The 21,114-nt window shown below is 57.1% G+C and overlaps 1 protein-coding gene across 25 annotated transcripts in view; it reads left to right on the forward strand.

The window, feature by feature from the left end:
- Brsk2 (BR serine/threonine kinase 2) overlaps window positions 1–20,850 on the forward strand; it is a 55,700-nt gene extending 34,850 nt beyond the window's left edge. For 2 of the 25 annotated variants that reach the window (XR_013046151.1, XR_013046138.1), the window contains exons 4-21: window positions 397–537; window positions 879–995; window positions 1,554–1,587; window positions 1,743–1,811; window positions 1,928–2,074; window positions 3,475–3,506; window positions 3,804–3,968; window positions 4,167–4,264; window positions 4,339–4,489; window positions 8,466–8,526; window positions 9,308–9,515; window positions 9,932–9,980; window positions 13,219–13,342; window positions 14,761–14,941; window positions 15,018–15,107; window positions 15,301–15,395; window positions 17,377–17,424; window positions 19,031–20,850. Coding sequence is in view for 21 of the 25 variants with exons in the window: in XM_076555292.1 (XP_076411407.1) it covers window positions 397–537; window positions 879–995; window positions 1,554–1,587; window positions 1,743–1,811; window positions 1,928–2,074; window positions 3,475–3,506; window positions 3,804–3,968; window positions 4,167–4,264; window positions 4,339–4,489; window positions 6,579–6,644; window positions 8,466–8,526; window positions 8,942–9,515; window positions 9,932–9,980; window positions 13,219–13,342; window positions 14,761–14,941; window positions 15,018–15,107; window positions 17,377–17,424; window positions 19,031–19,050 (2,167 nt within the window). In the remaining 4 variants the exon portion in view is untranslated. Of the gene's footprint in view, window positions 1–396; window positions 538–878; window positions 996–1,553; window positions 1,588–1,742; window positions 1,812–1,927; window positions 2,075–3,474; window positions 3,507–3,803; window positions 3,969–4,166; window positions 4,265–4,338; window positions 4,490–6,578; window positions 6,645–8,465; window positions 8,527–8,941; window positions 9,516–9,931; window positions 9,981–13,218; window positions 13,343–14,760; window positions 14,942–15,017; window positions 15,108–15,300; window positions 15,396–17,376; window positions 17,425–18,567 lie in introns of all 25 variants that reach the window. The other 23 variants (XM_076555354.1, XM_076555333.1, XM_076555295.1 and 20 more) reach the window with 16 other exon arrangements.
- Window positions 20,851–21,114: the final 264 nt, after the last annotated feature.

Here is a 21,114-nt window from a genome sequence, read left to right on the forward strand (position 1 = left end):
CCTGTTATACAGCTAAGATCCTAGGGGCTCTGAGATGTAATTCTCCAGTTACCCACACTTCCCCTCTGGTTCTGCAGTATAGCAAAGACCCCAAGGGACTGATACAAACTGGGCAGGGAGGAGATGACAGGCCCCGCTGGGTCAGCCTCACTCCATTCTTGGTTTCCACACTGACCCTCTGCCCAGCTCCAGGGGGTCTCTATGATCTTCACTGGGACCCAGCTGCTTGTGTGAGAGCCACCAGGAGCCATAGCAGGTATCCTGCATGGGCCCTCCTTGGGGCCTTGCTCTGGGCCCCCTGCACCAGGCCTCTCTGATGAGGCAGCAGGAGGGCAGGCAGGGGCTATGTACCAGGCCATGATGCTGGCGCTGATGTTCCCCTGCCCCATTCCACAGATACCTGGTGCTAGAACACGTGTCTGGGGGGGAGCTGTTTGACTACCTGGTGAAGAAGGGACGGCTGACCCCCAAGGAGGCCCGCAAGTTCTTCCGGCAGATCATCTCTGCACTGGACTTCTGCCACAGCCACTCCATATGGTGCGAGCCAGGCCAGGCTGGGTCAGGCCTGCATCTCAAGAGGGCGGGGGGGGGGGGCGGGGGGGCTCCTACAGGCTTCATCTAGGAGGCATTGAAAGGCTGCCAGGAACCCACCCCCACGCTTCATCCCTATGGAGGGCAGGAGGCCACCTCATCCCTGTCCCTGTCACCCAGACTAGGAAGACCACTTAGTGTCAGCTGCCAGTATATTATCTACCTAGGTCATCACCGGCCTGTCCGACTAGCAGGAGTTCAGAAAGGGGAGCAGTCCCTATCAAGGAGTTGCAGTGGGGAGGTGGGTACAGGGCCTCGTTTCGGCTCACCTGGGTCTTACTCCCCAGCCATAGAGACTTGAAGCCAGAGAACCTGTTGCTGGATGAGAGGAACAACATCCGTATCGCAGACTTTGGCATGGCATCCCTGCAGGTGGGAGACAGCCTGCTGGAGACCAGCTGCGGGTGAGTGAGTGGTACCCCACAGGCTCAGGACATAGCCCCCCCGGGGGGGCAGACACCATAGCCATTGCTGCCCAGTCTGGACAAGCTTTGAAACTGGCCTGTGGCTTCGGAGCTACAGGCTATTTTGGTGGGAAACCCTAGGACTTTCTCTCCCAGCACTAGAGCTGGACTGAGGGCAGAAGGCATGACCCCTGTCCTTATAGTAGGCATGTGGGGACCCTTTGTCTGGCACCAGCATCATCTTTCAGTGGTGGGATCTGGGGGACCATTTCATTGGGCCTTCTCTCCTGGGTCTGGAGAGATGAGCAGGTAGGTCTGAGCATCGCAGCCCCCAGGCTCCAGACCTCCATCTCCTACCAGAGCATACAGGGTATTCAGGCTGGGGGGACTTGGTCTCAAAGCCATTCATCTTCCTGGGGCCAGACCAGCAGTGGCCTGTAGACCTCACATGCAAGCTTCCTAGGGCAGGGCTCACATGGAGAAAGCCTCCGGGAGGGTGTAAAGATCTGGGCTGTGCACCCTGGCCTCCTGCCCCCTGACCTGCTGTTTTGCCCTTAGATCCCCACACTATGCCTGTCCGGAAGTGATTCGGGTAAGCAGCCACCGGGGTCCCTGTGGTGGAAGGTCCCCTTATCCTGTTACTGCTGGGCTAGTCACAGCTCAGCTGCCTTCCCTCAGACCCACTCCCCGACTAGACACCCCCCACCCTGCATACTGCCAACACCTGGCATTGCCCTCCTCCCACAGGGTGAGAAGTATGATGGCCGCAAGGCAGATGTGTGGAGCTGTGGTGTGATCCTGTTCGCCTTGCTGGTGGTGAGCCCCACCCACCTCACCTACTTGTTCCGCTCCCTGCTGCTCCCCACACCCCGTCTCCCTTCCCTCCTCCCGTGCTACCGCCCCCTGATGAGTGCTGTCCTGCTCACCCACAGGGGGCTCTGCCTTTCGATGACGACAACCTGCGGCAGTTGCTGGAGAAGGTCAAGCGTGGCGTGTTCCACATGCCACACTTTATCCCACCAGACTGCCAGAGTCTTCTGCGTGGCATGATTGAGGTGGATGCAGCTCGGCGCCTCACGGTGCGTCCTACCTACCCCTCTGCCCTAGCCAGAACTCGGGTGCCCTTGGGGAGCCAGGCCCTTCTCCCTCCTCTTGTCCCCCCTTCACACCATCTCTTGGACCTGTCCCTTCCTCAGACCGCCCTGTACCGGTGGGGCCAAGCTTCCATCTCTAGCACTTGTTCCTGGGCACTTTAGGGAGAAAATATCTCTCAGGGTGAGACTGCCCACCAGTGCCTCTGTGTGTGTGTGTGTGTGTGTGTGTGTGTGTGTGTGTGTGTGTGTGTGTGTGTGTGTGCTGCAGGCATACCACATGTACAGTGATGTGAGTCTGTGCCATGCCAGGTGGATAGGCTCAAGTGTCGATCCGTGTTTGCTAGCATGTGTGCCCAGGTATGTGTGGGCAGAGTGTGCCCAGCTGTGCATGAGGCTGTGCACAGCTGCATGTAGGGTGAGTGCCCGTGCGTTTTACTTATGCATATATTTGTGTGTATCTGAGTGGTGGGGGGAGCTGTAACCAGCTTTTGTGGGGGAGAGTATGTACCCAGCTTGGAAAGCATGTGCCCAGCTGTGTGCAGGGTGAGTCCTCAGGTGTGTGTCACCTATACAGCAGTATGTGGGTGTCGATGTGCATAGGTGTGTGTATGTGACTGTGCCTAGCTGCATGCAAGGTGAGTGCCTATGTGCATTATCTGTACATAGCCGTGTGTGCGTGCCCAGGTGTGGGGGGCCTGTACCCAAATCTTAGGAGCACATGTGTGGTAGATGGCAGGTCTGAGCCTGTGAGTGGTTGGTTCAGGTGAGCCCTGGAGAGTTTGCCGCCCTTTACTGCCATTCTGCCCCTGTGACATCCTTGTGGAATGCCTCCTGGCAGTGCGAGCCTTATAGCTCCATCAGCTGTGGGGTGGGCAAAGGTGTGAGGGGAGCCCCAGCAGTTGGTTTTGAGACACACAGCATCTGCCAATGTAAAGGAAGCAAGATGCCTGGTAGGCTGGCCTTTTCTAGAAGAGATGTTTTCTGCCCTCTCTCGCAAAGCAAGTTATCCCTGTCTCTGAGTCAGGATGGAGAGAAAGGTGTAGTGGGCTACCTCAGCCTCCTGCCCACACCTGCACCCAGCCCCTCCCAGCTGCCTGGCTTTGCCTCCTGGACTGGTTCCTCACTCATGCCCTCTGATTTGGGAGGGCCCAACCAGGCAGGGTCCCAGGGCACTGCTCGCTTTCTTGCCTCTCTTCTCTGTGGACCCTGTCCCCCAGCCTCTCCTTCCCTGGCTTTATTTCCTCTGCATCTGGGGTGGAGTAGGGGTGCTGGCCTGGGCCTCTGGGAATGCGGCCCCTGCCCTGCCTTCTGTTCTCCCGCTCTGGCCCCCTACCTCCTAACGTGGGCTCCCCCTGGTACTAACCCCTGTTTCTCTTTCCTTGTAGCTAGAGCACATTCAGAAACACATATGGTATATGTAAGTAGCTTCTCTGCCCACTAACGCCTGCTTTGCCTGTTGCTGTGGCCTGCAGGGCCTGATAGGAAGGGGGGAGGGTGCCAGCCAGCTCGGGGCTGCCCTAGCCTCACTCTTGGCCTCCCTGAGCGGCTGTTGCAGGATACAGGAGGTCTGCAGGGCTGGGTGCAGGGACAGCAGCAGGACTTGGGCTCACGTGAGGGTGGACCTCCTACCCTCCTGGCCACCTCAGGGTGGGTGGAATGGTTTCAGAATGGGCCAGGAATGAGTGACTGCTGCTGGGTGCCCTGTCGTCCACAGAGGTGGCAAGAATGAGCCAGAGCCAGAACAGCCCATCCCACGCAAGGTTCAGATCCGCTCACTGCCCAGCCTGGAAGACATCGACCCTGATGTGCTGGATAGCATGCATTCGCTGGGCTGCTTCCGAGACCGCAACAAGCTGCTGCAGGACCTGCTATCTGAGGAGTATGTTGGAGTGGGGGTAGGGCTGGCTTAGTTACTGGGCTCCATGCCCCAAGCTCTAGCTGCTCTAGGGAATATCCTTGTTGCCCCCCCTGTGGACCCTCCAGGGCAGGTGGCCACAGCCAGAGTCCCTGCAGCATCATTGTCAGGTACCCCATATCACCATATGCCCACCCTCTTGGCACCTCTCACCTTCTGCAGGGAAAATCAGGAAAAGATGATATATTTCCTCCTCCTGGACCGGAAAGAACGGTATCCCAGCCATGAGGATGAGGACCTACCTCCCAGGAATGAGATAGGTACAAAGCTTCCAGCCTACCCTGTGCCCCCTGTTCCTGGCTTTTGGCCCAGCCTGACCCCAGTCTGCACACAGACCCTCCCCGGAAGCGTGTGGACTCCCCGATGCTGAACCGGCATGGCAAGCGGCGACCTGAGCGCAAGTCCATGGAAGTGCTCAGTGTGACAGATGGTGGCTCCCCAGTGCCTGCACGGAGAGCCATTGAGATGGCTCAGCATGGCCAGAGGTATGTGCCTGCCCCTGGGGGCCCAAGCCTCCCTCCTTTGCCCTGGCCAGGGCAGCATCAGGTTCTTAGCCTACTACCCTTTCTCTGGCCTTGCTTGTCTCTGTCCACTATCCCTGGGATCTGAACTGAGGCCACTAGAGTGGGTTGGAGTTCACGGTGCTAAGCATGCTGGCTGGCTGGCTGCATGGGCTGAGCTGGGCTGCACTGGACTGAGCTGACTAAGCTGGGCTGGACTGGACTGGGCTGGACTGGATTGGATTGGATTGGACTGGGTTAGGCTGAGCTGGACTGTACTCAACTGACCTGGGTTGGACTGGACTGGACTCAATTCGACCAGGCTGAGTTGGGCTGGACTGTTGTGAAATGGACTGGGGTGAGCTGGGCGGGGCGGGGGGGGGGGCGGGGGGGGGGACGACGGGGAACGACGGGACGGACGGACGGACGGACGGGACGGGACTAGACTGAGCTGTGCTGGCCTGGACTAAGCTAGGCTGGGATAGATTGAACTAGTCTGGTCTGTTCTGAACTGGGCTGTCCTAGACTAAACTGGACTGGCTGAGCTGATCTGGGCTGAGCTGTGCTAGACTAGAATGATCTGGTCTGTACTGAGTTGGCCTGAACTGAGCTGGTCTGGTCTGGACTAAGCTGGGCAATCCTGGGCTGGGTTGAGTTGGCCATGACTGAACTAGACTGGACTGGACAAAACTGAATTGGGCTGAGCTGAGCTGGGATGGACTGGACTAGGCTGGGCTGGGATGTACCTGGCTGGTCTGTTCTTGTTTGAGCTGGGCTGTGATATGGTGCAGCTATAAGTTCATATATAAGTTCAGAGCTCCTTGCTCAGCAGGCTTGTCCCTCCCTGGTGCTTGGCTGTCTCTGATCTGTATTGAGCTGGGCTGTGATGTGGTACAGCTTTGTTCAGAGTCCCCTGCCTAGCAGGCTCGTCCTTCCCTGGTGGCCAGTAGCAGTGTTGTGGGCAGGATGTACAATTCAGGAGAGTGATGAGTAGAAGGGCACTTAGAGCCTGCCAAGCCTGCCCTGGCTGAGTGCAGCTCCCTAACAAGCTGGGGTTTGGGTCATCCGTGAATGGACCTGGAGCTGGGAGATCCCACAGGCCCTGCCAGCAGAGGTCAGCATTGTACTCTGCACACAGCACCCACCTACAGTTCATTCTTTCTGCTGGGAGCTTGAGTGCTGAAGCAGGCCAGGTCTGCCCCTGAATTTGTCAGGAACTGGGAGCCATGAGGCGGCTAGGTAGTCATCAAGATAGGATTTCCTCTGCCTTGACTCTAGGGTGCTGGTATTTCTGCCCCACTAGGCCCTCCCCCATGGATCTGGGCTGACTCATGCTCTGGCCTCAAAGTTTCCCTCCTTGAGAAACTTCTTCCAACTTTGCAGCCAGCCATGGCCCACAGCCCCTCGGCTTCTGGCAACAAGGCGGGACAGCAAGGGTCCCTCTTGGCCATGTTCTTACCTAGCCCTTCTCTGGGATTCTGCCTCTTGTGGCTATGCTTCACATCATCAGGACTCTCCCAGCAGCTCTAGTGCACACCATCTGCTCAAGAGATGGTTGCCTCTCCCTGGCCTCCCTTGAACCCCAAAGGGTAGCAGCTGAGGGCCAGAGCTCAGCCCTTCCAGCATCTAAAGCCTGAGTGAGCTTCCCTGGCTTCTAATACACCTTCTAGGCCTAGGTGCTACAGGGTGGGCCCATCAGTGGGGTGGTGGCTGTCTCCAAGGGAATATGGAAGATCCTTTGTCCTGGCACGTCTAGCCTGCTTCTGCTCTGGTTTTACCACTTGACACCGGGCTGTGATGGGACCACTGGTTGGGACAAGGGATCCTGTGGCTGGTGGTGAGTCTAGATATCCCTAAGCTTGGCTGGCTCCTTACCCAGAAGGTCACCCAGGGCAGGCTGTGCTGTGGCTCCTGTCCCCTTCCTCTCTCTTCATCTCCGTACAGTGGCCTGGGGTTGGCGGGCCATGCTTGGAGGGCTTGCTTGGCGTGGCCAGGCAGCACATGGCCCGGCAGCTGACCTGCATGCGTGTGGCCAGGGCAGTAACTCTGTTTTCTCGCTTTGTTCCTGCTATAGTAAAGCAGTGTTCAGTAAAAGCCTGGATATCGCTGAAGCCCATCCCCAATTCAGCAAAGAAGACAGGTATACACCCTGCCCATCCATCCTGTCCTCCCAGCCCCAGATGCAGGACTCCTGCCTGAACCAGGCAGACAGAGGCGGGCCTGGAGGCAGGGCTTTACTAACAGACACTTCCACCTCTCCTTTCTGGGAATGGAATCATCCAGCAGGTCAGGGGAAGAGCCTGGCCAGCTGTGAGGAGGCAAGGAGGGGTGGGGCTGCTGGGGCAAGGCCCATGGCCAGCCCAAAGCAGAGGGCCACAGACTCCAGGTTTGCATAGGGCCAGGACAGGGGCACAACCCTGCACCCTGAACAGACCCCCCCCCCTTACGGTTACAGGCCTGCCACCCCTGTTGCTCTTTTGTCCAGACGGCCTTGGGTGCTGTTCCCTCAAGGGCTGGCCAGTTTAAGTGACTGAGTGTCCCAAGCCCCTGGCAAGTGACAACAGGCCAGTAACATCTGCTGCCCACTCACGCTGCTGATTGGTTGGGCCGCATCCTGTTGAGCAGCACACTGCCCCCTGTACCTGCCTGTGCCCCTTCCTGCTTGCCTCTTGCCCACCTGGCTGTCCTCAGGGCTGGAGTCATCTTTCCCACTTTGGACAGGCCGCAGCTCCACTCCAGCATTGCTGGACCGAGGAGAGGTTGATATGGCTCCCATGCTTCCGTCTCGGCTTCCCTTCTTCTTCCCTTGTGGCCAGCAATGTGCTCCTATCTGGCATGGTGGGACCGAAGGCCCAGGCCTCACTGCTCGTGCCTGCATCCCCTCTCCCGTCTCCTGCTATGACCATCTCCATCTTCTCAGGGCCTGGCTCCTAGCTGTACACCTGGACCTTGGTCCCAGTGGGGAGCCCTGGTACCACTTTGACCCAGGCATGCTGCCCTGACCATGGGTCACCACTGTTTCTTGGGCTCCTTTAGCAGTGGGTGGAGAGACTCGGAGGTCATGGACACAGGGCTCTGCTCACAGGTGCTCGAGGTGAGAGTTGCCCAGGCGGGAATCAGAGACCCGTTGTGTATAGTCTGGCTCCTGGTGGGCAGGCCGGGGCAGTGCAAGCTGGTCTAGTGCTCTTCTGTCCTCTTTCCTCCTGTGGCTGTACCCCACCCCCACTTTTCCCACCCAAGATGGCAGGTCCCACTGCCAAGGGTGAACCAGTGCTTTTGGGTCCTTTCTTGGTGAGCTGGATGGAAGGCCTGGTCTCGGACCTGCAGAGCAGCTGTGCTACCATGTTGCAGTGAACACACGGGGCCAGCACCTGCCCCTAGCTATTTGCAGGCTAGGTCTTCAGCCTGGTGGGGTAATAGTGGGTTAAGACGAAGGCTGTGGGATGGTCCTGGGCTGCTCTTGTGAGTAGCGGTGGATGTGAAAGGACTGGGCAAGTGCCCAGGTAGTGAACCACATGCTGGACGTTGTACAGTCCAGCCTTGGAGAGGCTGGACTTGGGTGCCAGGGTCATGGGATGCATGAGGCTATATCTAGTTCACGGGAATCCTCTATTGCGTGTCCTTGCACCTCTGTCCACACAGTGTCTGTGGACTGCTGTTGAGGGCCCCTTAGTACCTTTTCATGTGCCTGGTCTGGGGTCGCTGGTGGGTGGCCTGGGGTCGCTGGTGGGTGGCTCGTCTGAGTGGAGAGGAGCCCCAGGAACCTTGGCTGCATACTGATGGTGACTGCCAAGGTCAGCAGGATGATCCCCGACACAGCTGTGCCTCCAGAAACCCTTCTGGGCATGGTAGGAGCCTTGGAGCTCTGGGCCAGTACCCCAGGCCTCCTGAAAGGGCTACCTAGGGGACAGGAGCTTGGAGCCCTCACCTGCTGAATCAGTACTCTGCTTTGCACCCCCAGGTCTCGATCCATCAGTGGCGCGTCCTCAGGCCTTTCCACAAGTCCACTCAGCAGTCCTCGGGTGAGTGACTACCCGACCTAAGCCTTAGGTTACAGGGCTAGCCTCAGGAAATAAAAAAAAAAAAAGGAGCCCCAGCCAAAGTCCCCGGGGGTGGGGAGCAGGGCCTCCACAGACTGGGAAGTAGCCCCTCCCTGCCTTGCACACAGGCCTCCTTTGCGGGCACCCTCCTGGCTGCTGTTCTGATGCTGGGCGCTGGCTAACTGCATGTTCTTTTGTTTTGTGTTGTCCGTTTTCGTGTGTCACTTGTTTTCTTTTGTGGCAAACCCTCCCCTCGCCTGCCCCCTCCCTCTGGTCCTGCTTGGGGTCCTGCTTGAACGGTGTTGCCGATCCTGGCTGCTGTGTGTGCATGTGGGTGGGGTGGGCACGGGCCCCGCTTCGCGGTCACCCCTCCTGCCCCTGCTCTGCGCCACCGTAGCCTGTTAGGAAGTTCGTCCTGCCCCCTCTGCCCCCTGAGCTTCCCTATGTGGCCTGCCCCCCGGCCACTTCCTCGGAGCCCGAAGCTTGTCGGAGCGCCTCTCGGCCCGGACACATCCTCTCTCCACAGGCCGCCCTGCGGCCCAACCCCAAGACTCAGACCTTGCCGTGCAAGGCAAAGCTGACTGACAAGCCGCTGCAGGGCACCAAGTCCAATCCGCTCCCGGCCTGCACACAGACCCGGCCTCCTGGAGCCAGCCTTGGCCCTCCACTGGCCCTGTCCCCTGGGCCCCCGACCCTGCCGGCCCCTGCCCGGCTCCTGCCAACCGGGACTGAATCAAACGCCAAATCTGTCCCCACCATACAGGTGACCCCTCACCCCTCACCAAGGGGTAGTCCCCTTCCTACCCCCAAAGGGACGCCTGTCCACACGCCAAAGGAGAGCCCAGCTGGCACACCCAACCCCACACCACCATCCAGTCCTAGTGTTGGAGGGGTGCCCTGGCGGACACGGCTCAACTCCATCAAGAACAGCTTCCTGGGCTCACCTCGCTTCCACCGCCGGAAACTGCAAGGTTAGCATGGATGTGGGGTTGGTTAGGTGGTGGGATCTGCATTGGGGGGGGGGGGGTCCTGCACTGCTGAGATGGAACATGCTGGCGGGTCTGTGGGCCTCTCCACAAGTCTCTGAGTCTGCCCTGTACCCTCTCTTGTCCCAGGCCCCATTCTGTCATTTTCGAGCAGCAGTTATGTTCAGTGAGGCCTTTTGGGTGGTCAGGAAGTCTATAGGTCCTGGCCTGTGGTGGGGCCAGTTCTCTGCTCAGCGGGCGGGGGGGGGGGGGGGGGAGGAGGAAAAGGGGGGCGGGGGAGGCTGGAGGGGCACAATGGGATTTCAGCACCAGAGCATGGGACAGCGTACTGGGCCAGGGGGCCAAATGGACACAACCTGCAGCGCTCACCCAGCCTTGCCCTTGTCCTTTCCTGTACACAGTTCCCACGCCAGAGGAGATGTCCAACCTGACCCCAGAGTCCTCTCCAGAGTAAGTGGCTTTGCGTGAGGCTGGTGAGAGAGAGACCTAGGATCTTTCCTGCTGGGCAGGGGTAACCACCTGAAGGCTTTTGGTCCCTGGCCTGAACCCCTTGGGCCTGACCTAGCCCGTGAGTTTTTATGAACTTTAGGTCCTGTCCACATGAGGAATGCCAGTGGTGGACATGTCCTCTGAGGAACCTGAAGTTGGCTAGAAGCAAGTGACTGTGTCCTGGGCTTCCCAGGAGTCTAAGGGATCACAGGGATGGTTTGGACACAGGAGAGACGGGATTGTGCTGAGGAGAAAAGACAGCTACAAGATGTAGGGCCCAGGTAGAGCACCAGTAGCCTGGTTGGTTTGCGATGCTTGGGGGAGGAGAATAGGCAGAGGCCTGGGACAGACAGAGTACCTCTAGCCTTCCGCTGGAGGAAAGGGAATACAGGTGGGTCCAGTGTTGCCCCCTATAAACGCTGAATGCCCGCCCGTATAGTGTGGCTTCTTTGTGTCTTTCACAGTGGCCTCTCAGTAATCACCTCCTTGGTAGCTACTGGTGTGAAAGTGTGAAAATGTCGTATGACCGAGGTGGGGGGAAGCATGGCGTATATCATTGTAGCTCTACAACCTCACACAGTGGCCAGATCAGAAGAAAGGCCTCAGTTGTGTTGCCAGCACCCAGTAAGGACCCATGGGAGGTTGCTTGCTCTGTGCTAGCCCACTGGGAGCAGCGTCTGCAGAGGTAATTGCTGTGCAGGCTTTTGGTCCAGGTGGAGGTCAGAGGCTCCTGCCCAGAGGCTCTGGGAGCGCAGGACCATTTTTGCCTAGGTTAGGCCTTTATGTTGCTCTGATCAAAGGTTTTGGAGATATACTTATAAATACCCCCCCCCCTAGAAAAGTAGAAAATCTGTGACTGTAGCTTAAGGCCAGTGAGAAAGGCCTTGGCCTTCCACACCACCTCCTCCTCCTTTGGAAGCTTTGTTCTCACCCTCCCCTGGCCCTGCACAGTGGCCCAGGATGGCTGAGGGCTTAGCACCCTCCTTTTCTCTCACAAGCCAGTTCCTCATTGGTCATGGCCTCCACAGAACTATAGCCAGGAGAGGAGAGGTAGCTCAGGAACCAGCTCCCTTGGTCATCCATGATGTCGGGCCAGCTAGCTAGAAGCCATGGGAGCTGCAGCAGTCTATAGAAGTCACTCTTGCAGAGCCTTCCTCTCCAGTGCCTTCAGCTGTTAGCTGGGGCCCACTAAGCTGAACGATTTTTGCCCGCTGACCGAGGTAGGCCCTTCTCTCATGCAGCCCACACCCAGAATTCTGTGTGCCCAGGCTAGCATTAGGGCCCAGCAATATGGACACCAGAGCTCTGTTATGGGCTTTGTCACCCTATGCCATGCAATCCCCTCTGATCCTCTGGCTTCTCTCAGATGTGGCCATGTCTCACATGCCATACCAGACAAGTATTATTGCTTGCATCTAAGATTTTCATCCAGAAGCTCTACCTGTGTTTTCCAGAACAACATTGCTGGTCTCTAGACATAGGGCCTGCCCAAGGGACATTTACACACAGGACTGGACAGAGCCGACAGCTGAAGCACAGAGGGGCTGGGGAGGGTGTCTCTGTCTGCTACAGAGGCAAAAGACCCACCCCAGAAATGAACAAGGGGGCAGTCACACAGCCAGGAAAATCTACACTCAGCCTAGGTTAACAGAGGCCTGTGCTTCCCAGCACAGATATTCTTGCTCATGCTAGCCACATGCTAACCCTATCCCTGAACACCAGTGTGCTTCTGCGGCCACTTCCCCAGTTTCCAGCCTCTCTGAGTCACTGATACAGGGATATCTCTGACTGGGGGTGCTGACTGTGACCCCACTGCAGCATTCGAAGTCTGCTTGGCCATGTTGCCTGGGAGTTGCCATGAGTCAGCCTGCAGCTCGCCCCCCCTCAACCCCCCAGCTCCCCACCCCAGGATCTATGGAACAGGCATCTAGCAACGACTTGACTGGACATTCTGCTTTCTGTTCTCAAGGCTGCAAGCCAAGTGTCAATGGGCTGTGGTGGTCTCTAGGGCTAGGAAAGAATCTCTTCCAGTTGCCCATGGTGGTGGCTTGGGTTGGGGGTCTCTGCAGATGTTGGTGGGAAGCCTGTCAGCAAGTTGGAAAGAGCTTCAGCTGTGCCTATGATTAGTTGGGCGGGCCCTGCAAGTGAGGCTGGGAAGCTTGATATCTGCCTCCCATCCCCTTGGATTGCCATTTCCAGCCCCTGAAGCTGAGGGATTCTACATAAGAGTCGAGTATTCACAACTTAGGAGGTGGTGTCTACAGTGAGGAGTGGCGCAGTGGGCCGGGGGCGGTGCTGGTGTTTCCTGGCCGGACAGCTGAGGTCAGCTAGGCAGTAGTGGAGCGGTGGCCAAGCACTACATCAAGCTGTCATGGGAAGAGAATAAGTCCTGTGGGCAGCGTATGCCAGACCTGGATGAGGCTGTGGCTGTGAGCGCTCAGGGCAGGGCCTTCCCTAATTGACTCTGAGGGTCTGCCAGGGATCTTACTCCACAAGCTGGGGTGTGGAGCCACATAATCTTTACCTGACCCCAGAGAGCCCCACCAGACTCTGTAGCATGCCCCGGGAACATTTCTACCAGGAAGCTGGAGAGCATGCTTCTCCAAAATTTAGGGCCCAAATCGAGGGTGAGACCTAGACACTCTCTTGTTCCATGCTCTATCCAGTGGAATGTCCAGCAAGTGCCACTCAGACATCTCTGTAGGAGTCAAGGACTTGTGGTTGGGTGTGTGTTGGGGTGAAATTTATAGTTAAGGACATAGGATTGGGGTTAGGGTTGTAGGGTGAAGGTTGGGACAAGGGGTCCATGTTAAAAACATGGGGTCTGGGTTAGTGACCTAGGGTTCAGACTGAGGATACAGGTCTAGGTTTATGGATATTGGGGGAAGGTTAGGGGTTATGGAAGTTTGGTTATGGTTAAGGATTTTGGTTATTACGGTAAAAATGTATTTGGTTAGGTTTTGTCTTGTTTGTGGGGTAAGTTTAGAGGTGGGAGTTGCCCTTAGGGTTGGATTGTGGAGTTGGAGGGAGTGGTGTGGTCAAGTTAGCATTAGGGCCACAGGGCGGGTCTGGGCTGTTGGGGCACCAGCACTGCTCTGCGGGGGGGGGGGGGGGGCGCTCTACTGCCCCAGCCCCTATGGAGGTTGCAGGAATGGACCAGGCATCACAGTCCCGTCATCGCAGCCTCTGCTCTGCCTAGGCTGGCCAAGAAATCGTGGTTTGGGAACTTCATCAACCTCGAGAAGGAGGAGCAGATCTTTGTGGTGATCAAGGACAAGCCCCTGAGCTCCATCAAGGCTGACATCGTTCATGCCTTCCTTTCGGTGAGGTTACAGCAGAGCCAGGTAGAAACCCTCACTCATGGGCCCGGCCTCCAGGCAGACCACAGGACCTCTCACTCCCACTAACTCTGGACACCCACCTGTCCTTATGTTCTTCTGCCTGGACCACCACTGTCTACCTAGGCCTTCAACTTTCTGGGAGCTGCACCTCTGGGAGTGGGGAGCTGCCTGTGGCTGGGGTGTGCTGGTCTTCAGGTGAAACCTCCCTGAGGCTGAGGGTGAAGCACAGGTGGCCACATGAATTAAAAAGAGGCTGTGACCCTGTGGGATCTGTGTGGGTTCTGATAACACCCAGTTAACATCTAGAGGCCCAGACTCTGTTTCCCATATTACTTCCTTATTTGAAGTCTGTGACCTCCTGTCACCCCCAACCTTCCTGAAGAGACTGGGGTTCTCAGAGAACATGGGGCATCCCTGTGTTCTAAGGAGCAGAAAGGCACCTAAAGACTGGAGATGAGACTTTCCAGCCAGGATATGAACTCCCAGAGTACCCTCAGAATTGACTCTGCCCCTCCTGTGTAGGGCTGCCTTATGCTGGGCTGGGCCTCTCTAGGACTTCCCTCAGGTTCTACCTCCCACCCCAGGACCTCAATATGCTGACTTTGGCCCAGGAAGTCATCTTTCCAATGGTTATCCATCAGAAGGTGCCTGCCTTATTCTAAGATAGGTCCTCCAAGGTGCCCTTGCCTTTCTGCCCTAGAATCTTCAGACTACCATATCTGTGGCTACAGTTGAAGGATTTCCTTGGTCCCCTGGGGACAGCTGAGAATGTCTGTCTGCCAGAGGACTCAAGCCAGGAAGGCCATTCCCAATAGAGTGGTCACCTTGAGGTTGGCCAGACTCTTGGCCTGCTGTGTCTCCTTAGCATTCCTACCCTTTGACCTGAGTCTGTCTCTTCCTCGCCTCCCCCCATTACACCCCTTCACAAGGCCCCCAGCACTTCCCCATGGTGGCTAGTCCTGTATACTGGGGTGACCCTCTCTGCTTTCTAGTTCTGCTCTTGCTGCCGTCAAGTGCATGTGACCAGCCCTCGGTGCTGTGGACTCACACACAGCCTCCCACATCCACAGAAGGCCCATAGCTTTCCTGATCACTACCAGGATGCTCCTCTATTCCTGCCCCTGACTCAGGGTTCTAACCCCTTCCAGTTTAGGGTTTTCTGTGGGAAACCCAGGATAGAGGCTAGTGTACACCCTGGCTGGCTGAGCAAGGGGTCTCGGAAGTAAGTTTCTGTTAGTCTTCTGTGTTATACTTGGTTCTTCAAACTGGAGATGACTTGGAGGGCTGGGTTTGTGTCTGGTGCCCACATAGTGCTGGCTCTGCTGAGGTCACCTCCCCAGAGGTCCAGGAGTGAGGCCTGCTGGTAGGCTGCGCTCATGTCCAACCTGTGCACACTGCAGATACCCAGCCTCAGCCACAGCGTTATCTCCCAGACAAGCTTCCGGGCCGAATATAAGGCAACAGGGGGGCCAGCGGTGTTCCAGAAGCCAGTAAAGTTCCAGGTGGACATCACCTACACTGAGGGTGGAGAGGCCCAGAAGGAGAATGGCATCTACTCAGTCACATTCACACTGCTCTCAGGTAAGCCAGCTCACTTGGTGGCTATGTTTGACCCTCACTGGTCCTGCCGGTGCCCTGACTGCCAGTCTTCCCCCAGGCCCCAGTCGCCGCTTCAAGAGGGTGGTGGAGACCATCCAGGCCCAGCTGCTGAGCACTCATGACCAGCCATCAGCCCAGCACCTGTCAGGTGAGGTGGGGGCTTGGCAGAGCATCTATGGCTAGTACTGCTTGGATGGGAGGTATGAGGACTGACATGGCCTCCTACTCTGACGGATGCCCACCTCCCTGCCCTGAGCAGTGCTGCACCCCTCAGGGAGCAGGGCCCCTCCCAGGGCATGGTGGGCTGCATCACACTGAAAGGCGCCTCTTGTCCACCGTAGAACCACCCCCGCCAGCGCCAGGACTAAGCTGGGGTGCTGGGCTTAAGGGCCAGAAGGTGGCCACCAGCTACGAGAGTAGCCTCTGACGCTGGCAGGTAAGGTGTCCGGCCTGCTGCCGGGGAGGGGAGGGGCTGCGGGCAGGGCCTCCTGCAAGAGCCAGGCTTGCCCTAAGAGGGGTGCCCCGTGGCCACTCACCTGGCCTGGCTCCGGACAGGCCTGCAGGCTCAGCACCCAGGCAGCTGGACATGAGGGCAGCCTGAGCAGGCTCCGGGAGTAGGGCCCAAGGCCTTAATCCTTGGGGCTCCCCCTGAAATGCCCTACAATGGCTGGGACTCACCACCTCCATGCCACTGACCACCAGAGCTCTGCCTTAAGCAGGATGGGGTCTGAGGCTCTGGTCCTAGCATGGTGCTAAGAAAGGCACCTGGGCTGCTGGTGTCTATGGGAGGAGGTAGTGCCTGTGTGTCTGGCCCTATGCATAGGCATACACATGGGACCTGTGTGTCAGAATAATAGCTAGGATGGAGTCTGGGCTATCTTTTAGCAAAGGGACAGACTGATGGTGTATGGCATGGGGCAACTTAGACACTCTTGAGAAGTCTAGAAGAGATGGGATGTGGCTCAGGGCCAGCTTCTCTGAGCCCTATTCCCAGCTTACTGTCTCCACATCTGGGGCCTGCTAGAGTCACTTGGCGTGCGTGCGTGCGTGTGCGTGTGCGTGTGCGTGTGTGTGTGTAGGGCCTTTCCACCTGTTCCTCATCTCATTCCATCCTCATTCCATCGCCTGTAGATGTGCTCCCAACATGGGCCTTATCATCTGGCAGGCGGGGCTGGAGCCCCAGCAGCCCTGGTCTCATTCAGCTGTCCACTCTTCTCGAGCAGGCAGGGCCAGATGCTCCTGTAGGCACTTGTACTTCAGTCAGTCTTGTCTTCCTGGGGCTTTAGGCCTCCATCTTGGAAGGAGGAAAACGTGCTGGGGACTAGCAATAGTAGTGGGAAACTGGGGGCAAGAAATGACAGGCAGTGTCTGAGGCAGGCCAGGGCTGTTCAAGGCAAGTAAATCCAGGGTTTAGCATGCGCTGGGGTTCTGCTCTTGGTGACCACTCAGACACTGCAACCCTCCTGTACTCCTGAGTATTGGACAGCTCTCCCTACCCTGTCCTATGAGATGTTCTGTCATAGCCCTACCCAGTGTCATGTCCCAATATGTTGCAGGGAATATGGTGGGTGTGGCCTGTACACAGGACCCACTCACCAGTTCTACTCAGTCAGCCCTATCAGTGCCAGAACCTACCCTAGAGACTGTTGGGTACCACCCACTCTTAGATCTCAGCTTGTGCCCCTGATACCTTCCCATTGTGTCCCTATGTCCTGGGCCCTTGTCCAGTGAGGTTGGCTCCAGAGACCCTGCTGGCAGTGGGCAGAAATAGACCTCCAGGATACCTAGGGACCATTCAGTGACCCCACTCAGGGAGAGGAGGCTGGGAACGAATGAGTAGGCCCAATGAACATGCCCCATCCAGGTCTTCTGATGCCAGCAGGCGTAGCATAGTCGGAGAGGTGGAGTAAATGGGAGCCAGTGGTGGTGAGGTACAGGCACTGTACAGGTGGCCTGTTAAACAGTGCCAGAGCAAGAGGTTTATCCAGCCCAGGGGAGACAGGCCCACAAGGGGGAAAGACCACTTCCAGTTTTCTGGCTTTGGCTATTGGCGGGTGACCATCCACCACCTGCCTGGCTCCCTCCCAGTTGTAGTCATAGGCCTACTCTGACCTAGATCCTAGCTCTCAGCTCTGCTCCTTCCAAACCCAACACTTCCCTGGGCTTGCCTGTTTTCTCCCCCTGTCTCTGCAGACTCAGCTCCCCTTCCTGCCAGCCACTATTCTTAGGCCCTGTCTACTCATAGCCCTGCTCCTCTATGAGCCCCAATCCCCCTGGACTCTGTCCACTCCTGGCTCCAGCCTTCTCAGGGTCCTGCCCCCTCCCACCCTGGCTGGCCGCAGGTTGCCAACCAGCCCCAGGTAGCAGGTGGGCAGCCTGTTTACTGTCTCCCTCCCTCTTTCCATTCTGTGCTCCAGACACCACTAACTGTATGGAAGTGATGACGGGGCGGCTTTCCAAATGTGGTAAGAACCCCTCATGCTCACTTGGCCCCCAGCCTGCCACTTCCACTGCGTGCCCCCACAGCCTACCCTGATTAGTGCTGTCCCACTGTCCCTGGACTGTCCTGGGTCCCCTGTGTATGCACAGGCAGTGGACCACCCACCACCCCTGGGCCCCATCTTCTACCAAGAGTGGTCTTAACCACTCACTTCCTGCTCCCCATTTCTACAATCAGGCCAGGCTGAGGAGGGACTTCAACGCTCAGAGCAGGAAAAGGTCCTTGTGCTTGAGACCCACAATGGTCCTAGATGTAAAAGCACTGCCTAGATGTAGCACTGCCCTGGAGGGCAAGTGGACACCTGTCCATAGACCATGCCAGTCAGAAGAGGAGGGGTATCCGCTACTGGGCTCAGATTGATGTCAAGTGAGAGAATAGAACTGAGGTATCCAATTGGCACAGCTGGGCAGTGAGCACAGGCCCAGGAGGGTGGAGGGTCACCCATTACTTCTGCCCTCCAGGACCAGAAACCCAGCTGTGGCTGCCTGTCCCCAGCTCCCTGCCTGCCCGCCAACCATTCATCCTGTCTGTCTGCTGCTAAACTGTCTGTGCTAGCCAGGGCCAGGCTCTCCCTGTATGCTGCTGGTCATTGGCTCTGGCCACCCTTTCTGAGAGCAACCATTACCCACAGAGCAGCAGCCAACCCCAGGGTCTGACTCAGCCCTGGTCTTTCCATTGCTCTTTCTACTCCTGGGGTTGGCCAGCTTACGTGGCCCTGACACTTGGGAAGGGAGGCCCAGGACCTTCCGGGCTACACTGGGTGAGGGAGGACTCGCACTGCCAGGCCTGGGCCTCGGTTCTCAGAAGCAGCCCCCAGGTCCCCTGCTCCTTTGAAGGTATGGAGGGTCCAAGGGTCTGTCCCACAGCCAACAGCCCCTCCCACTGCATCGCTCCTGGTACTAGGGACCCGCTGGCCGCCTGCCCACCCTGCTTGCTACCCGCCTATCCTTGCTCTGCCATTCCATCTGACTTCATCTCGTTGGGTTCTTCTTTCTCTTGTCAAGGCCCCTTCGTTCATTTGTTTGTTCTTTCTCTCCTTCCCTCCCTCTCTCCCCTCCCCCTTTTTCTTTTCTTTTCTCTCTTTTTGTCTTCTGTTCTGTGTACCCAGGCACCCCATTGAGTAACTTCTTTGACGTAATTAAACAACTTTTTTCAGACGAGAAGAATGGGCAGGCGGCCCAGGCCCCCTGCACACCCGCCAAGCGGAGTGCCCACGGCCCCCTGGGTGACTCCGCGGCCGCTGGCCCTGGAGGGGACACCGAGTACCCGATGGGCAAGGACATGGCCAAGATGGGGCCGCCCGCCGCCCACCGTGAGCAGCCTTAGACACTAGTCCCTTCCCAGCACAGCACAGCACAGCACAGCACAGCACAGCACTGACTGTGGCCTTCTGCCGCCCTGTGTGGACCAGGCCCCACCTGCCTGCCCAGAACTTGTCTCAAGCCTGGGAGGAAAGGAGAGTGGCCAGGGCGTGGCCCGCAGGCTGGGCTGCTGGGCTTGCTCTCTTTTCTCTCTTGCGGTCTGTCTCTGCCTGTCTCTGACAGCATCGCTTGTTTCCGCTCTGATACCAGGAATTATCCCGAAAAGTTAACATGTCACCTCCACGAGGCCATCCTCTGTGCTGCGTGTGGACACTGGCTGACCGAAGGCAGCTGCTGCGGACCACCCTCCTCCTCCTCCTCCTCCTCCTTCTCCTCCTCCTCCTTCTCCTCCTGCTGCTGCTGCTGGGCAGAGAGGCTAGCCCCTGTCCACCTCCTCTGCCCGTTCCCTGGCAGCTCTGCATGGCCCAAGGGAGGAGGGCCTGACTCCCAGGGGACTCTTCTTCTAGCCCAGCCACCCTGGACTCCCAGTGACCAGACCCTTGACAGGGATAACCTGTCCACCATCTTCCAGGGTAGGGGACCATGGTGGGTGAAGCAGTGGGAATGGATTGTCCTCCACACTACATTTGGAGGCCTCCTAGGCCACTCACCTCGCCTTTTCCACACTTTGGCCTCACCAGGGCCACCTCTTCTCATCTGCATCCATTGCTCCACCTTGTCAGGCTGCAGAGCTCCGGCTGTGATGGTTCTCTTGGGCTGAAGTGGAAATAAGAGACCTGGGTGCTCCAGAGCTGCCTGGGCTGGCCAAGCTGTGGAGGCTGGGCTGAGACCAGTATTATTTATTTGCTGTTTTAATTTATTGAGTTTCTTTATGTCTCTGTTCTCTGTTCAGGGAAGGGGGAGCAGCAGCAGCACCCTCTTGCCTTCTGTCTGTCTGTCTGTTCTGTCTGTCTGACTTGGGCAGGGTGGGTCTGGAGCCCAGGTTCCCTCTAAGGACAGAGCCGTTGTGGGGCTGGGAACGGTGGGGAGCCAGCCAGTGGATGCAGCACTGGCAAGCTACTGTAAACTTTAAAAGAATTCCTGCAAGATATTTTTATAAACTTTCTTTTCTTGGTTGTTTTTGGAAAAGGGTGTGGGGTCGGGCCGCTGGGGCAGAGCTAGAGTTTGTGTTTCGGCTCCTTGCTCTTGGCTATTTCTATACACATATACATATATATATATATATATATATTTAAAGAACGATGTGGTTAGCTCTGTCCCGGGTTGTTTTATTACTACTTAGCAGCAGCTCCAGTTCCACACGAGGGCTCAGGATACAGGGCGTCAGCTTGCACTGGCCAACTGTGCCTGCTTCCCAGAGGTACTGCCCAGTACTTCTCTGCTGCACCAGACTGAGGGTGATCTTGGTTTGGTGTCTGAGCGAGAAGGGGTAGAAGGCCCTGAGCTGGCACCCTACTCACACACAGGATGGCAGGGGTACCTCGGGGCTTTTTAAAAATGAAAATAAAAAAGTTTAAAAAAAAAAATCAAAGCCAGAAATGGAGTTAGCAATGTGCTCTGCAGTGGGTTCCTCCTGGAGGTGGTGAGGGCAAAGGGCCCACACCACTGCCTGCTGCCCACCGAAGCCCACCTCACTTCCCTCATCCCCAGCTTCTGTCTGTGTTCCGTTCTGTCTGGCTGAGCCAGTCCCTCCCAGCTGGCCCAAGGTGCCCGGCGTAGCAGCAGGAGGGGCCGGGGGGCAGGTTTCATGCATGCCTTTGCTCTTCCCCTCATGTACAGATTTTAATGCTTCTATTACATTCAACCACCATAGGCTGGGATTCCCATACATAGGGCAAAATCAAACACCTATAATAACAGCAAAGCCACGCAGTACAAGTGGGAAGGAACTTATCCACGGAGTCAGGATACTGAAAGCAATACCTCTTGTTAGCCTTCCTCTTTTGTACTTTGGACACACGCGGACTCGCAGACATCACAGAAATGGACAAGCCCCATCTGGTGTAACCCCTGTCAAATAACTGTGAGCAATTTCAGTTCTGGAACAATAAATTCCTTCCGTAAAGACACATGATGCAAGGTCTCCATCCGGGCTGGGTGGGAATGGGAAAGGGTACAGGATGTCTGGAAGTGGTTCTTGTCCCCAACTTGTACCTGTTTGGGCTGTGCTCAGGGAAGAGGTCCACCCCTGGAACGGCGTCTGTTAAACAGACTAGGGTGTTGCCCCTAGGCTCTTCCACCAGGGATGGGGTCCCAGTGAGAACCAGAGCTAGGGAAAGAGCAGTCTAGAGACAGGCTGGCAAGGAGCTGCCAGGAAGATACTACAAATGACA

The sequence above is a fragment of the Peromyscus maniculatus genome, chromosome 1 (genome assembly GCF_049852395.1).
Source record: "Peromyscus maniculatus bairdii isolate BWxNUB_F1_BW_parent chromosome 1, HU_Pman_BW_mat_3.1, whole genome shotgun sequence".
In the NCBI taxonomy this organism is placed as follows: domain Eukaryota; kingdom Metazoa; phylum Chordata; class Mammalia; order Rodentia; family Cricetidae; genus Peromyscus; species Peromyscus maniculatus.